This window comes from Tupaia chinensis, unplaced genomic scaffold (assembly GCF_000334495.1).
Source record: "Tupaia chinensis unplaced genomic scaffold, TupChi_1.0 Scaffold000489_1, whole genome shotgun sequence".
Lineage (NCBI taxonomy): Eukaryota > Metazoa > Chordata > Mammalia > Scandentia > Tupaiidae > Tupaia > Tupaia belangeri.
Window position 1 is genome coordinate 6,099,611 of NW_006160001.1, and position 17,594 is coordinate 6,117,204.

At 41.0% G+C, this 17,594-nt stretch overlaps 1 protein-coding gene across 1 annotated transcript in view; it reads left to right on the forward strand.

Moving 5' to 3' along the window:
- The window catches only part of SLC45A2 (solute carrier family 45 member 2), a 37,308-nt gene extending 22,588 nt beyond the window's left edge, over nt 1–14,720 (forward strand). Inside the window, exons 5-8 of the mRNA XM_006156353.1 lie at nt 5,864–6,007; nt 6,694–6,817; nt 11,165–11,376; nt 14,496–14,720. Coding sequence (XP_006156415.1) covers nt 5,864–6,007; nt 6,694–6,817; nt 11,165–11,376; nt 14,496–14,720 — 705 coding nt within the window. The remainder of the gene's footprint in view (nt 1–5,863; nt 6,008–6,693; nt 6,818–11,164; nt 11,377–14,495) is intronic.
- Nucleotides 14,721–17,594: the final 2,874 nt, after the last annotated feature.

Consider the following 17,594-nt stretch of genomic DNA (forward strand, 5'->3'; position numbering starts at 1 on the left):
CGGAGACCTGGTTGCAGCCCCCTTGCCCTACACCAGGCTGCCTGCTTAGAGGAGAACACTGCACTCTGCCCCTCCTGTGCTAACAAGTTGGTAATCTCAGAGCCGAGGTTACTAGTTACACTGGAACCCTCTTGTGCATTTCTGCAAGACAGCAGAAGAATCACGGAATATCCTTACACTGGAAACCATGAGCTCATTAAAAAATGTGTGATTTTGAAGATTTATCTATTTTTATACATATTTTGGAGTTTACCTATTTATTTCTTTTAAGGAGAGAGAGAGAGCGAGAGAGAGAGAGAGTTGGCATCTGAGGACCTTTCCCATGTGGATGCAGTTGTGTTACTGCTGGTCCCAAAGCAATCATTATTGGGGGGAAAAACCTATCCACATATGGGGAAATAAATGAAAAGGAAATGTACCAAACATATTTACTGAAGTTATTTTCTCTGGGTGATGGGCTAATCAGGTGGGTTTATTTTTTTGAACACCACAGTATATCAGAATTTCTATAACGATATGAAAAATAAGGAAAATGATAAAATAGTAAAAAATTAAATGTTATTGTTTAAAGAACAAAACAAGCCAGGATTTTACGAAAGCTAAGTGGCTATTACCCTGACGGGTGGTCGGCCTTTTGGACTGTCCCTTTGTTAGGTTGTGACCCTCCCACAAAGAATATTGAGCACAGATTGTACATCCACTGAGAAAGTTGTGAAGATCAAGTGAAATCAAGTGAGTGGAAGCCTTTTGAAAGGCATGAAAGCTTCCACATCAGTAAGAAAATAAACGCATCAAATACAACTAGCTCTCATTGGAGAGATGTTGGTCAAAGGATCCCAAATTTCAGTCAGACAGAAGAAATAAGTTTAAGAGATCTATCGTACAGTGTGGTGACTATAGGTAATAACAATGTATTGGATATTCAAAAATTGCTAACGAAATAGATTTTAAGTGTTCTTACCACAAATCAATAGCAAGTATGTAAGATAATGCAGATGTTAATTAGCCTCATTTAGCTGTTCCAAAATGTATCCATATTTCTTTTTTTCTTTTATTTATTTTAGAGGTTTTTGCCTTAGGGTGCATGTGCTTGCTGGGAGGGGGGCGGAGAGAGAGAGAGAGAGAGAGAGAGAGAGAAAGAGAGAGAGAAAGTGAGAAGGAAAGTGAGAAATCACTCCCTAGGGGAGGTGTCCATGCTGCAATTCCTTCTCCTACATTCTCCTCTCAGGATCTTGGGCATGCACACACACACATGCCTAGCATGAGTTTCAAGCCACTGGATTCAGGACTTGAACCGTATTGACTGTGTGGGAGTCCAGTGACTTAACTGCTAGGTCATCTGCTGACCCTTCACTTATTTTACAATTTCTTATTTATATTTCATTGTTGTACATCTATGTGGGAGTATACATATTTTAAAACATGTTTTATGTCATATATATAAATATATATGTATATATATATATATGTAATTTTTGTCAATTAAAATAATTATAAAAAATATAGGGACCAGAAGATGGTGTAATGACTATGTTGCTGACTGCCATATATTCAATAGCGGTTTGAGTCCTGGACCTGGTAGGTTAAACTCATGCTGGGCGCGTGTGCGTGCATGCCCAAGATCTCAAAAGGAGAATGGAGGAGAAGGGATTGCGGCATGGCCATCCCCCCTAGGGAGTGATTTCTTGCTTTCTGTTTCTCTGTTTTTCTGGTGAGTGCACATGCCCTACAGCAAAAAGCTCTCCAAAAAAAAAATTAAAAAATTAATTATACAATCAACATTCTAGTATGTGCCATATACACAACACTATAGGCTCTGAAAGGTTTTATTATTTGGTTTAAAAAGGAAATAAGAAAAAAAGAGTGTCACATTTGAGGCTCAGAGCTAGGCATCCTGCACTCCTCTTCCAAATGTCCATTTGACAGGTCTCTAGCTAAGTAGTGGAAGTCTACACTATGTTGGGGCCAGGTTCAAGGGCATTACTTTTTGTCAGAAAGTTATTGCTTTCCAAAATAAGGGTGGCTTTGCAATTTGAGAACTTTCATTGATTTATTTGTTTATTTTTCTTTTTATTTTCTTAAAAGTTATTGATTTCATCCATAAGAGAGATAGAGAGAGAGGCACTCGCCACAGGGTCTTCATGTCACAATGAATCCCAGATAATGGATTAGCACATGCATGACCGTCATGCTCAGGGAGGTACCAGGACCTTTCCTTTCTCAGTCCAGTTGTGTTACTGTGCCACCACCTGCCCCCTCCTGGGATTTTAATTACTAATGGCAAGAGGCTTGATATATTTCAGGGTTCAAACTCAGCCCCTAAATTTATCTCCAGTTTCCCTATACCATCAGTTTCTCCCTCGAAGATTTGAATAGTCTCCTTTTGAGCATACTTTTGTGATTCTGTTTTCTCCTTACAACTCTGTGCCTTTTTCTTTTACAAATCTATCACCACCCAATCTCCAGCTGACAGTGGTGCAAAGTAAATGAAGTAAAACAATTCCTAAGGATTCAGAACCACTGAAAGACTGATGAGTCAGAAATAAGATGCAAGCTGAATTTTCATTCTGATTTAAAATACTCAAAAAGGATTTGAATATTTACATTCACAGTTTTTCCTAAAACATGAAGCTTCCTTGAAAGTTCATATTTATTTTTGGAGAAATGAAAAATTAGCTTAACAATGACAGTAAGCTGAAAATCATGTATAAGGCAGAAGTATAAATTAATATTTAGAGTGAAGCCAGATTCAGTTCAGTTGTGCATTTCTGGAAAGTGGAGAAGCAAGTGAAGATAAATCACTAAGTCTGAGACATGAAAACCAGGCTGTTGTTGCCAGGGCTGTATCTTGATCCACTTCTTTTGTGGCTATATTCATGTTTTCACTACATTTGGTCATAATCATCACTTATTTTAACAGGTAATGTTGCAGGTAGCTTTTTTTTTTTTTTTTTCTGTAGGGAGCATGTGCTTACTGGGAGGCATAGAGAACAGAGAGACCCAGAGTGATGGCCACATCACAGTCCCTTCTCCTCCATTCTCCTCTTGGGATTTTGGGCATATATATACATACATGCCTGGTGTGAGTTTTAAGCTGCCAGATTCAGGACTCTAACTGCAGTCAACTATGGAGGAGTCCAGCAATGTACCCATCATGCCATCTGATGGTCCCTACAGGTATATATTTTGAGCAGAGATTTCCAATATACCAACAAAGAGGACATCTGGCACATCACCACTGTTTCCAGGGATCACAGCTGGACCCCCTGGAACCAAGAGAGGAGAGGTTATCATAGTCTACATGTAGAAAACAGTTATTTTTCTTCAGTGTAAGAGAATGTCTATACTTTTAAAAATATAGATTTATTTTATTTTATTTATTTAATCTTTTTTTTTTTTTTTTTTTGTAACTAGGAAGAGACACACAAAGAGAGAGGGAAAGTGAGAAAGCATGCTGCCAGGTCTGGGACTCAAACCAGAGTCAGCTGTGTGGGATCCAATGCCCTAACCACCATGCCACTCTATATTTTTTAATGCTGATAATGTATAAGAAAATCAGCAATGTCAGAGTCAGTGGGCTAAATACTACAAGTCTAGTGAATTCTTGTGCATCAAGAATAAAATGAATTAATCGGATTTTCCACAAAAAGAGTAAAAAAATGATCATATAAAATTAAAAGTTATAAAACAATATGTTGATAGAGTCAAAATAGAAAATCTCAGGAGATCTTATAAATGAATTAACAAGGCCTCAATTTCATCATGTCAAGATTCAGAATAAATAAAAATCTCTCTTAAAAAAACAAAACAAAACAAAACAAAAAAAACTACCTGCAACATTACCTGTTAAAATAAGTGATGATTATGAACACATGTAGTGAAAAAAATGACTACTTTTCCCTCGGCCACGGGAAGAAGATATAGCCCAGACAACAATAGCCTCAGACTGAGTGATTTATCTTCACTTAACCCTACCCCAGTTGTTGTTCATAGTCTCTGTGTCTTCAGGGAAGCTGATTACTTAATATTCTCAAGGCATTTTTCTTCTCTTATATGAAAAGATGTCAAAGGCTGTTTTATTCTTTGAATTTTAAAACAGTTGTGTCACTAGGTCAGAGTTTCTCAATTTCTCAAGGTTCCTGAAACCAAAAGAGTGTATCCTCTGGGTTCAACAAAATTGAAATCTAAACAAAAGAATTCAGGGGCCAGCTTAGTGTAGTGGTAGAATGTTGCTGAAGACACACCAGATTCTACATGGCAACCATGGTTGGAATCCCAGGCTCAGTCAGCCTGAAGTGTGCTGGGCACACACAAGTGCCCGGGAAATGACAGACTAGAGGACAGGAGGAAGGGAATCATGACTTGACCAGACACTGTGGAGGTTATCTGTATCTCTTTCCCTCTCATTCTCATGTGTGTACACTGCACTCAATCATGAATAAAAAAAAAAGTGAAAACAACAACAATAACAAAAAGAACTTGGAACATATGTTGTATTCAGTGTGTGTGTATGTATGTGTATGTGTTTGCATGTATGTGTGTGTGTGTATGTTTAAATTCTACATGTCTCAACTATAGTCAGGATCTAGAGAAATAATGTGAGAGGAGGTATGTAGCTCAGAGCAGAGAGCTGACTGACTTTCTGTATTAGCTTTCTATTCTACATTAAAAATTATCAACACATTGGGGCTGGCAAGTAGTTAAGGGTGCTGGACTCCCACATGGCCAACTGCAGTCCTGGACCTAGAGGCTTGCTTTCTCACTTTCTCTCTCTCTCTCTTTCTTTTTTTTTTTCTCTCTCTATGTCCCTCTCTGGTCAGATTAAGAGAGAGAGAGAGAGAGAGAGAGAGAGAGAGAAAGAGAGAGAGAGAGAGGGAGAGAGAAAGAGAAAAAGAGAAAAAGAAAAGAAAGAAAGCTAAATAAAATAATTCATAAAAAAAAAAAAAAGATCAGCGCCCATTTATTTTCTCATAGTCTGGTAAATCAGCAGCCTAGGTGGGCTCCATTGGGCTCTCTGCTCAGGTCCCACAAGACTGAAATCAAGGTCTCAGAAGGCTCAGAAGGGCTGCATTCTCATATGGAAGCTCAACTGGGAAGAACTTTTTTTCTGAGCTCATTCAGGTTGTTGACAGAATCTAGCCTTGTGATTATAGGCTTGGGTCCCCTATTTATTTGCTGATTTTTGGCCAGGAGTTTCTCTAAGCTTCTAAAGGCCACTCTCAGATGTTAACATGGGGCTTCCTTCATCTTCAAAGCCAGGAATCTCGTGCTTTAAATCTCTTTGACTTCCCCTTCTGGTACTAGCTGAAGAAAACTCCCTGCTTTTCAATGGCTTGGTGATTCAGTTAATTCAGATTAAGTCAAAGCTGACTGGTAAGTAACCTTAATTTTGTCTGAAAAACTCATTGCCATGTACATATAATCATGGAGGTTATATTAGTGGACAGAGATCAAGAAGACAATTTTGGATTTGGCCTACCATGTTCCCAATGTCAAAAAAATCCAATAATTAATCATCTGAGGACTTAGATCTGTGAGCTTTGTCCTCATGGAGCAGTTATGTCATTCGAAGATAGGATGTTTGATGTCTCTTTTATCTTAGCTTAAAGCTAGCAACATTCCCAGTCCCTCTGCCTTTAGGTTACCAAACCTTATTCTGAACATGCAATTGCTTAATAGCATTCAAGCTTAACCAGATACTCCTATAAATCTATTTCTTGGGATCTTAGGTGCTGTGCCCAGGAGAAGTCATGTTGTGTGGTGTCTGACTGACAGTTACATAACACAGCTATGGGCTCTGCCTCCCACAGCTGGCTTGTAGGCTGCACTGAAGGTTGCACTTCTGTTTCATATTTTATTTCAGGCTCCGAGGACAATGACCATAAAGTCATTGCTGAGGGCGCTGATGAGCATGCCTCCACACTACCGCTGCCTTTGCATCAGCCACCTCATTGGATGGACTGCTTTCCTATCCAATATGCTCTTCTTTACAGATTTCATGGGCCAGGTAATGAATATGTCTGTGCACACACTCATTGATTCATATACCAATTCCTCCATTAGTACCTGTTGAGCTTTTTCTGAGCTAACCTCTATAAGGGCACAGTAAGTGGTAGGAAAGAGTACTATCAAGGGCCTGGCTTACAGACAGGTTCTAGTAGCATGCTACTATACACTGAGTAACCTACCAGTACTTGACGTACTTGACAAAATACAACAAATGAAGGGGAAAAAAATGTGAGCTATAGCAATTATGGCAGGCTTCATAGAGGAGTGTAGTATGATCTGGATCTGAAAGGTTGAGTAGGAGAGGGAAAGAAGGCATTTCAAGCAGGAATAGGAATAACATATGTGGAGGTGAGTAAGAAGCCTGTTGCCATAGATGGGTGACAGAATCGTCTAAGTTAGGTGGGGCCAGATGTTGTGTGTGTATGTGTGTGTGGGGGGTGGAGCATGTTAAAAATCCAAGGGAATTTTGCTTAGACTTAATACAGTAGACATTAGCTTCCTGAAGGTCATTGAATGGTGATATTATAAGATGAAAGATATGACTTGGTCATGACAGAATAAATTCTTGGGAAGGGCCCATGAGCAGGAATATGTTGCTCCCTGGGGGTGGAGAAGCAGAGTGCATGAGGATGGCCCCTTACCACACTGCTTTTGTAGCTCAACAGCCCCAAAACTCTCTTTCAGATTGTGTACCATGGGAATCCCTATAGCCTGCACAACTCCACAGAGTTCCTCATCTACGAAAGAGGGGTCGAGGTTGGATGTTGGGGCTTGTGCATCAACTCCATATTTTCTTCATTTTATTCTTGTAAGTCTCTCTCTCGCCTAAGATTGTCTTCTACAGGCCTCCAGTCTAACCGAATTTTGATTTTTATAGTCCTATATTTATTTGCTGCTCTTTTAAATATGAGATTCCTGATAGATATGCAGGTCAGGAAAAACTATTACCTTAGAACGGACTTGTTACACTGGACCAACCAAAGGAGATCTGATTCCCTGATATCTAGTGACATTTAGGAAGAGGCAGATTTCTTTATATAAATCAAATGACAAGCCAAAAAAAGTAAAGCAATTTATGAATATATTGGATTATAATAGCATGCACACAAAAGCAGAAAGGGAACTGGCAAAAATAAAAGCAAAGCTTTCTTAAATGAAAATGAAAATAAGTTGAACCACACAACCATTAAAGTGCTAGAACAAACAAAATACCATTTGTCCAAAGGAAGTCCAAGATGGTGCAGAAGACTAATCCCCTCAAAGTCATACTCAAACACGTCTATAATGCCTTTCAATTCACAGCGATGACATCAAGTGCTGTCCATTCAGACAGAAGCTTGGATGACCAATGTCTTATTGAGTGCACACTTGTACAAGATAGAGTCACAGCAAGGCATGTCCCAGCTGACAGTCAAAACTCATGTTTATAGTCCCAATGATGTTATGGTTTTGAGGCATTGATTTTGGAAGGAAAAAGTCTGGACACCAACTTTTTCAAATTTTCTTGAGGGGAAAAGTCCCAGACACCAACTTCCTTCTTATCGGTACAATATACATGGATCATGGTGGTCACTCAAGGTCACGATAGTTGTGTTTGAAGAGAAAAGTTCCAGGTACTAACTTCTTATCAGTGTGTACAGCTTGCATTTGGCTCTGTCACCTCTTGTTTATCGAAAGTAAAATCTCTTAAGGCACAGAGCCAGCTTTGCCAGATCACAAATTTCACACTTTGGTGACACTAGCTCCACACCCCAAAAGACCCCTTTCTTTTTTATTTTTTGAATGTTTTTCAAAACTACTCATTTGATTATTATCTATTAGTTTTAGCCAGAGAGAAGGAGGGAAGGAGAGAGGGAAGGAGGGGGAGAGGGGCGGAGGGAGAGAGGGAGGGAGAGAGAGAGAGAGAGAGAGAGAGAGAGAGAGAGAGAGAAAGTAAGAAAGCAAGCTATCAGATCTGAGACTTGAACTATGGATGGCCATATGGGAGTTCAGTCCCTTAATCACTACACCACCTGCCAACCCCAAGACCCCTTTCTTAAATTATAGCTATAAGTCAGACTTAACACACATTAGTTCCCAAGAGTCACTACCCAGCGAAACACACATCACATCAAGACCACATGAAGTATCTTTTTTCATAGTGAATTCTAGGTCATTTTCCTCATGATTATTTTGTACTTGGAATCAATGGGTTCTGATCGAGGTGTTCTGGAAAATAAAACACAAACTTCTAACACTTGTTGAAGTGTTACATCAACGAGGGATAGAATCCCAGCAGGTCTGTGTTCTACTGGAGCAATATCACTGGTAGCATTTTGTAGGTATGCTCATCGTATCGGTAGAAGACACAAAATCAGAATATGATAAGTGACAAAATCAACATGTAAAATTACTTTAACTCAGATGCATAAAGAGGTATGTTACAAGAACTCTGTCCTAAGGTTGAGAACAACTGAAGTTCTTGCTCAGGTGCCAACTTTCCCTGAGTTCCTGAGCTTTTCAGCCCTCCCTCCTATCTCCCACTTCCCTAAGTTTCAGTTGTGAGGACATTACACAAAGGGATATCTACTATTTATTTTAAATAAGTCCAACCTAATATCTACAACTCTAGGGAACCACACAAACTCATGTTGTGTGGTAATGTGTAAGGAGATCTCCAAGTTCTACATACATTAAATTAAGTGAGAAGTCTGGCCTGAAAAATGCATACAAGTCCTCAATTTGGAGTAGAAATTTGGCCTCTAATAATGATGAGCTTTTCTTATTCCTCTCTACTCTCCAAGATTGTAGGAAGAATAGTTGAACACCAAGCCAGAGCTCTAGGCTTAGGACAGGCCAGGGGACAGCAGAAGTATGACCCAGGTAGGGGAAGAAAGAAAGGGTGTGGAAGGATCCCTGTAAACATTCTCATGAAGTGTTCACTTTGTTATTGAAGTATCCTTCTTGTTGGAGAAAGGGCGAAAGGGTTTAATGACACTCACCCCTACCTTCCACCTGGACATAACACGGCAGGAAACTTGCTTCAAGGTCTCTTTGAAATTTAGTACAATTTTAGAAAAGGGGACCTAATAGAAACATATGAGAAGTTCATGAGTCTAATAATCATAAAACCATAACATTTATTATTTTTAAATTACTAATGATCAAGTAGTAGTGGCTTGAAGCTTGCATTTCTTTAGAAAACTTTTTTCTTCCCTTAGAATGTGTGAACTAAGAAAATTTCAAGAGGAATTCAAGTACCTAAAATAGAACCAGAGGGTGTTTAACTAAACAGGCTTACTAAATTATCTACCTCAACTCTGTGTGTTTTCAAGGGCTGAGGGTACAATTTACTATGACCTTTATTCTTGTAAAAGGCACAGATTTTCTCACAAGTAATTAGGATTTTAACTTTCATCAATTTTAACTTTTTTTCTTCTAAGAAATCTACTAGTACCATTTCATTAGTCTTGTCTGAGTTCCTGTATGAATTTCACGGCATTTGAAAATTAAAAGGCATACTATTTTTAGATCCTTTTATTTAAAAGTCCTGTGTATAAAATAAATCATAATTTTAATAGTTTTCAAAAGTCATGGATATCTAAATATATGGGATCTCTACCATTATGAAGTAGAATAAAAATTGTGTCTATAAAATACCAACTGGCCCTCACAGGGGATCATCAGGGGCTCTCCATGCCCATTGGATAAAATCAAATTCCTGAGCTTAAGGATTTTCAGTTTGGCCTAGTTCACACTTCAATCTCGTTCACTCATTAGGATTAACTACCTTCAGTGACAATACGGACTTTATTATTATTATTATTATTATTTCTGTGTGTTTGCTGCTGCTTTTAGTTTCTTCTTCTAGCTCAACTTTTTCTTCTACTTCCCCACCTAGACAACTCCTAATCATACTTTTTTTTTTTCTTTTCTTCATTAAAAATTTATTTTTTCCCATAGGGCATGTGCACTCCTGAGAGAGAGAGAGAGAGACAGAGAGAGGGAAAGTAAGAAACTACCCCTAAGGGTAATTTGGCTTGATGGCCACACCACAGTTCCTTTCCATTCTCCTTTTGGGATTTTGGCATGCACGCACACATGCCCAATGTGACTTTCAAGCTGCTGGGTCCAGGACTCAAACCTTAACTACCACACCAAATTCTGACCCCACTAATCATGCTTTTTGACTCAGCTTAAATATTACTTTGTGAAATCAACCAAGGTTTTCCCTCTGTAACCAATTCACCTTTTGCAGCATCACTAATTTTCTTTGATTCCAGAGCACACTATACTACGCTCTATTTTTGACTCATCACATAACAGTAGGTGCAGGTCCAGAACTTCTATCTAGATGGGGTTTGGCTGGACAGTCTGGCTATTGGGTTGGGGTGTGGTGATAGAGACTTACTGTCAGCTCCTTTTGCATGGCAGGCACACTTACACCAATGAAAATAATAGTACTGAGTTCTGAGATGTAGCCAATTATTTATATTGTACATTATTAGTCACAGCTAGTGCTTAAATCAATCATTTGCCTCCGATCCTGAAGAGAGGCACTGTGGAAGGACGACTACTACTGGGAATCAGATCCATCAGAGGACAGGCAGGGTTGGCCCTGAAATTTATTGACTTCCCTTCAAAAATAAAACATTCCTTACCAGACACTCAGTCTCTGTACTGACTTTGCTTATGTTTCCATATACATCTTCTCTTTTCTTTTTCTAGTCTTTGGATGCTCTGTACACTGGGCTGAGAGCATTCCCCCATGAGTACTGATAGTATCTTTCAGGTACTGAGACACCTCAAATTACATTTTCTGCATAAGTATTAGGTCTTGCGGCCCCAAGGGCCCATGGCCAAGGCAGGCTTGTCCACTACCTCTTTTGCATCTTTTTACTATTCAGCTCCTGGCCAAACAGTGCCAGGTCCTTCTCTGTGGAAAAGAAAATCAGCCTAGCAAGGCAATTTCAAGCTCTCCTTGATGCAAAAGATTTAGAACTGATTCCAAAAGCCAGCTGTTTTCAACCCACAGATGAGAAGGTTCTTTTGTTCCTGACTTAGAAGCACAGGAAGTCTCCTTGTTTTGTGAATCCTCAAAAGAAACGATTGTCTGAAATTATTAAATGTTGAGAGGTGCTGCCAGCTGTATTTTCTCCCTCTCTTTTCTCCACAGATTGCCAGAAAGCTTTGGTATCCTACATTGGATTAAAGGGTCTTTACTTCATGGGTTATTTGCTGTTTGGCCTGGGGACTGGATTTATTGGGCTTTTCCCGAATATTTACTCCACCCTGGTTCTGTGTGCCTCATTTGGAGTCATGTCCAGCACTCTGTACACAGTACCCTTCAACCTCATTGCAGAGTACCACCGTGAAGAGGAGGAGAAGGTATGCTGTTGAACCCTTGTGTCGTGTATAGACTTACCTGAAGGTTGGGGCAGAGGGGAGATTTCATGAATGTAGAGCAGAGCTGAACAATAAGTGTTCTCAAAAAAACGCAGCAATAAAATGTTCAACCAATGTAATCATGAATGGCATGGCACAGGCATGATCACCAGCCCGGCTCTACCCTCCCCTCTTCTTTACCCTGACCCCTGGGCACCTGAAGCCATAGGGCAAGGCTTACTTTCATTTGTCTGATTAAGAAAAGGGTGGTTGGTGATGCTCAGAAACCAGCTGACAATTGTAAATAGACAAAGAAATAGGGATCCAGGTAACCTACAACTGCTCTACAGGTCAGCCTGGTGCACCAGCAGCAGTACTGATGCTCACAATGAGGGCACCCCGGCTCCCAACCATTGTAGAAGTGCATGATGGAATTTCTGGGAGTTATGGGCTTTGGATCAGCAACATTTTCTTTGGGTGTCCAGGTTTTTTTTTTTTTTTTTTTTTTGAGAGGTTTTTGCTATAGGGCGCGTGCGCTCGCCAGACAGACAGAGACAGACAGAGAGATAGAAAGCAAGAAATCACCCCCCAGGGGGGATGGCCACGCCGCAATCCCTTCTCCTCCATTCTCCTCTTGGGATCCTGGGCACGCACGCACACGCGCCCGGCGTGAGTTTAAGCCGCCGGGTCCGAGACACGAACCGCGGTTGACTACGTGGGAGTCCAGCGACATAGCCATTACGCTAACTGCTGGTCCCTGGGTGTCCAGGTTTTAAAGTTGAAGCCATGCCTGGTCGTACCAACCATGCTGCCCTCGGGTTGGAGAGCAAGACCCTATGCAGTCTGCAGAACTCTTAAGTTGGCTATTTATGCTCTAAAATTGCCATGCCTTTTTATCTAAATATGCAACATTCCCTCATAAAAATAGGGTTGCATTTCCTTAACCTTAGCAATGTAAGAGCTAAAACAATAACTTAGAATTTAATCCATTTTGGCATGAAATTGCAGAAACACTGAACTGACCATATGACTGTAATTTCTGCCTTCTTTTTTTTTTTTTTTTGAAAGGTTTTTGCTATAGGGTGCATGCGCTCGCCAGACAGACAGAGAGAGACAGAGAGACAGAAAGCGAGAAATCCCCCCCCAGGGTGGATGGCCACGCCGCAATCCCTTCTCCTCCATTCTCCTCTTGGGATCCTGGGCACGCACGCACACGCGCCCGGCGTGAGTTTAAGCCACCGGGTCCGGGACTTGAACCACGGTCTACTACATGGGAGGCCAGCGACATAGCCATTACGCTAACTGCTGGTCCCTCTGCCTTCTTTTTTATCATCTGATCTGGCAAATGCAGCAAAGGGGCAACATACCAGGATTGAAACCTTTCAAACAAGAGCTGTGGCTGTCCTCATTCCCTGGCAAACATTGCCATAGTGATTCAGTGCAGGACAGGAGTTGCTGTTTAAGTTATCATAGGAATTGTCCCTTTGAGGAGAGAGTTGCATGGTATTAAGGCAGAAACACGTAAGCTCTGGACTCAGGAAACCTGGATTTAGATCTCGTCTCTCTCACTTCACTTTGAAGTTGTGTAATACTGAGGGGGTGTAATTCGTTCACTCATCCATTTATTGCCAGGGGATGTGTTGTGCACTCACTAGAGTCAGAGACAAGGAAAGCCACAATGGAGCATGGTTGCACCATAATCCTTTTACCTCCATTTCTCTATCCCATTAGGATTGTGTGCATGTACACACATGTGCCTGGCATAGTTCTCAGGTTGTTGGGGCCAGGATTCAAATTGTAGTCAGTCATGTGGGCTTTGCACAGAGCTCAACTGCTATACTGTAGGGCTGACACTCATTTATTTATTAAGCAGCACTGCAATGAGTTCATTTTTAGACTAGGTAATATATTCCCATAGCTTAACAATTACAACGTGAAGTGGCTCTCTCTGTGATTTTCCTATGTGGCCCCAGCCCTGACTTGTTACCACTCTATTTTGTTTAGTTTCTCTCTCCAAGTGCAAATCAAGCAAATATGAATGCATTTTTTATTTTCCTATATTACTTGAAGGACAATACACATTTTCCTGCATAATACTTTTTTAAACTAATAGTATAGGAAATCATCATCCAAACTCTCAGAGCTTCAGTTTCCTCATGAGTCAAATGGAAATAATGCTACCTAACCCTATAGGGTTGTGGGAAAATTAAGCATGATGGTGTATATTAGCATAGTGCCTCTCTGACACCTGAAGATGATTCAAAAAATAGTAGCTAGTATTATTGCTATCGGGGGGCTAATGATAGTAATATGTATGTCTTGGGAAGTGGTAAGGATGAAATAAAGTAAAATATGTTAAAGAACCTTGCACAAAGCCTAGGCATAAGCAATACCCAGTAAGTGATGTCATTAGCCAATTCAGGCCAAATAAAGACATTAATCAAACATCAATATATTAACCAAATAGCAACTATATTTTACAAAGTTGAATTTGTAAAAGTTGAATTTTAAAGTTGCTTCTCCTAAATATACCAGTAATTCCACATTTTTCTAAAAATGTTTGAACTTTTAACATTAAGAAGCAAATAAAAAGGAATACCTTTTGATTTTCCATTACATTGTATTTATGGACTTCTTAGAGAGACCATTTTGCATATGTTAACCCTTTAGCCCACATGGGTGTCAATGGTGGAATTTGAAACATTGTAACATGTAGGAAGGACAGGAAAAGGAATGGAAATAAGGAAGAGGGTGATGCTTCCTAGCGGCCCTAAATCAGGGAGTGGCAAACTATCAATTGATAGCCAAATGTGACCTATCACCTGTTTTTGTATTGCCCATGAGCTAAGTATTTCTTTTAGAATTTTAAATGCTTGAATAAAAATTCCAAAGAAGGATAATTACATGGAATTGAATACCAGTGTCTATAAAGTTGTATTGGAATACCAAGTCCTTCATGCACTGTAGTTGCTTTTTCGTTTCAACAGTTGTAACCAAGATCGAATGACTCACAAAGTCAACAATATTTACTATCCAGCTCATTATAGAAAAAAATCTTGCTGAGTTCTGCCCTAAATATTAGTTCCTAATAGATCAAATCTGTTTCTGTGCTTCCCTTACAGAGGCAGCGAGCCCCAGAAGGAAGCCCAGACAGCGCTGAGAGAGGGAAAGGCGTGGATTGTGCTGCCCTTACCTGCATGGTACAACTGGCTCAGATCCTGGTCGGAGGTGGCCTGGGCTTTCTGGTCAACCTGGCTGGTAGTGTTGTTGTCGTGGTAATCACAGCTTCTGCAGTGGCACTGATTGGCTGTTGCTTCCTGGCTCTTTTTGTTAGATACGTGGATTAGGTCAATAAAGAGACCTTGACCTTAACCTCAGATGACTGACACATGTGGGAGGAAATCAATATTTTCTACAGCTCTGCATATTTTCAAGTTTGCACACAGAATGCCCCATGATTCAATGGTGATCATCTGTCTACCATCACTCTGAGCCATCCTCTACAGAATAGTCCTTATATTTGAGGCATCATTTGTCCTATGAAACACAGGGCTCTGCGTCCATGCACTGGTGTAAAAGAGTGAATGTGGGTGGTAGTACCTACATACACCTTCCTCACTGCATCTCTATGCAGGGAAATTAAGAAGCATGCTCCAATGAGCATTTCAGACCTAGATCAAACCTGAGAAGCAGACTAATTCCACATATGAAGCTTAGGTGTATTATATGACATGATTTGTTTTAAAACAAGGGTGGCTATATAGCCAGGGAGTCATATATTTTATCAAATTTGCAAATTCTCAACATATTGATGATGACTTGTTTTATGGTATGCATTTGTTCATATTAAATTTGCTATTAATTTCAATTTTTTGATATCTCTGACGAGTCTGCTTGAACATCTCATGATAGAGGCTTTACCACTGTAAAGCAGTTTATTTTGCTGACGCAGTAAAAATATTTCTCTTTAGAATATGTCCTTGCTTCCTCCTCTTATGAAAGTCTTTCAAGAAAACAGCCTCTGGTTTCTTCTATGATCTTTTCACCCAGCTAAGCACTTTTTCTCTAACCATACTCCTTCAGATCTTTCTCCTGTGGTGAGGATTCAGCAGCCTTGAGGGTTCCAAGCACATGTTCTTGGAAGTGGGCTGATTTTGCACCTGGCTGTACCACTCAGCTGCCAACTATTGTACCTCCTTGAGTCCCACTTACTCATCTATGTATTCGGGATAGTAATTTCTATTTTGTAGAGTTGTGACAACTAATAGTCTGTAACATTTAGGGAGTGCTTGCCACTATTATAAATATTTCACCTGTATTGACACAGCAGTCTTGGGAGCAGATGGTGGTACTGATCTTCATTAAGCAAATGAGGAAACCGAGGCTGAGGGGTAGTATATAACTCACCTTAAGTCACACAAGTCCTGAGTGGTTGAGCTGAGCTTGGAACCCAGGTGTGCTGGCTCTGCTACTTCCTGTATGCACAGCGCTCAGCCTGGTAGCTGGCACTTGATTGGTACTCCATGAATGACAGCTACTGTCACTACTGTTGAAGGCATGTCATCCTGTTCCTCCATGCCTACCCCAGGTATGGTCCTTTTTAAATGCTTGCCTCACAACACCAGATGTGCCTGACTAGTGCAGAATGGAAATTTTCCCACGTTTATATAAGTTAAAAAAATATGTATGTGGGGCCAGCAGATGCCATCATGGTAATGTTGCTGGACTCTCACATGGCCTACTGTGGTTCGGGTCCTGAACCCGGTGGTTTCAGACTCACTAGGTGTGTGCGTGTGTGTGTGTGTGTGTGTGTGTGTGTGCATGACCAAGATCCCATGAGGGAAATGGAAGAGAAGGGATTGTAACATGACCATCTCCCATGGGGGGGGGTGATTTCTCATTTTCCCTCTCTCCGTCTGTCTGTCTCTCTTTCAGGTGAATGTATATGCCCTAGGGCAAAAGCCTGTCAAAAAATAAATTAAGTGGCTCCTTCTACTTCATCATAGAGTCTGATAATATGGTCATTGCCTTAGGTGAATTTCTAATAGACCAACCTTTAATGCTGAAAGGGAATTTGGAGAAAGGAAATGAGGTGCCTTTGAGAACGGAGCCGTTTGGGGTTTGGGGCATTGCATTTGTTTGCCTCATGCATAGTAGAATGGATGGGTTCAGTAGCATGACCAGGCATTGGTACTATCAGCTCATTTGTGGTAGTGGTCCTGAGAAGAGAAAGCAGGCTTTGGTTGTTTTTTCTGTAGAAGGATTTGGGCACTCTTTCACACTATGGTGTGTATAAGAAGTCCAGGCCCACTTCTAACATTTTCAAGACCCAGGGAAAGACTGTGAATGGTGGCCCGTGGTCCAAAGTCCAGTCCTCTTCTCCACTCCTCCCGCTCTTATCTCTGTTCAGCATGTTGAGAGTCCTTGTGTGCACTCTGGTGTCAGCCCATCCAAAGACTCCCAAATCTCTCCACGTTCTACCATCTCTATAAACAGCCACCTTTGCCACCCCTTGCACTGAGGGAAACATAGATTCAGTAGAGTAATATGCCTTCTGTATCATGAGCTCAGGAAAGGACCTATGCAGACCTTGTAAATTAATTCAGGTCCATTGTGATGGAGAACCCTGTGGTCTTGGGTACTGAAGCATAATCTAGAAAGTGCAGTTGGGGCATAGGTTCTGGAGGCCTTGTGGACTCATTGCTGTGTGGGGAGGGGCACAGCTGGAGGGGTAGGGGCAGAGCAGGGTCCTGTAATAATAAAATCCAGAGCAGGAGCCCTGGTTTCCCAGGTCTAAGGGCAGTTCTGAAGGCTCCTGGCCTTCAGATCCATGTTGTTCTGTATTGCAGCCTCCCTCCACTTCTTAGTTTCTCAAAAGGTTTCAAAAGGCAGCTGGACTCTATTTTCTCACACACACTTTCTTCCTCCTGCTATTGCCTGGGTTTCCATGTTGCTGCTGCAATTCCCCCCATTAGCCTCCTTTTTATTTAAAGAGCCCACTCTCTGCTGCTATCTGGTCACCACATGTATGACTGAGGCAATGCTGGAGGTGTGGGTAGGACACGTGGAGCAACCGGTGGATCTGATCACTTCTGGTGAGTGTGTATGGGGGGCGCTGGGTGGGAGAGAGGGGCCTTTCCCTGACATGGCTGCCCTGTTAGTGTCTCCGCTCACTCTGCCATCTACAGGACAGGGAGATTCTTTATCTGAGCCTCGGCATT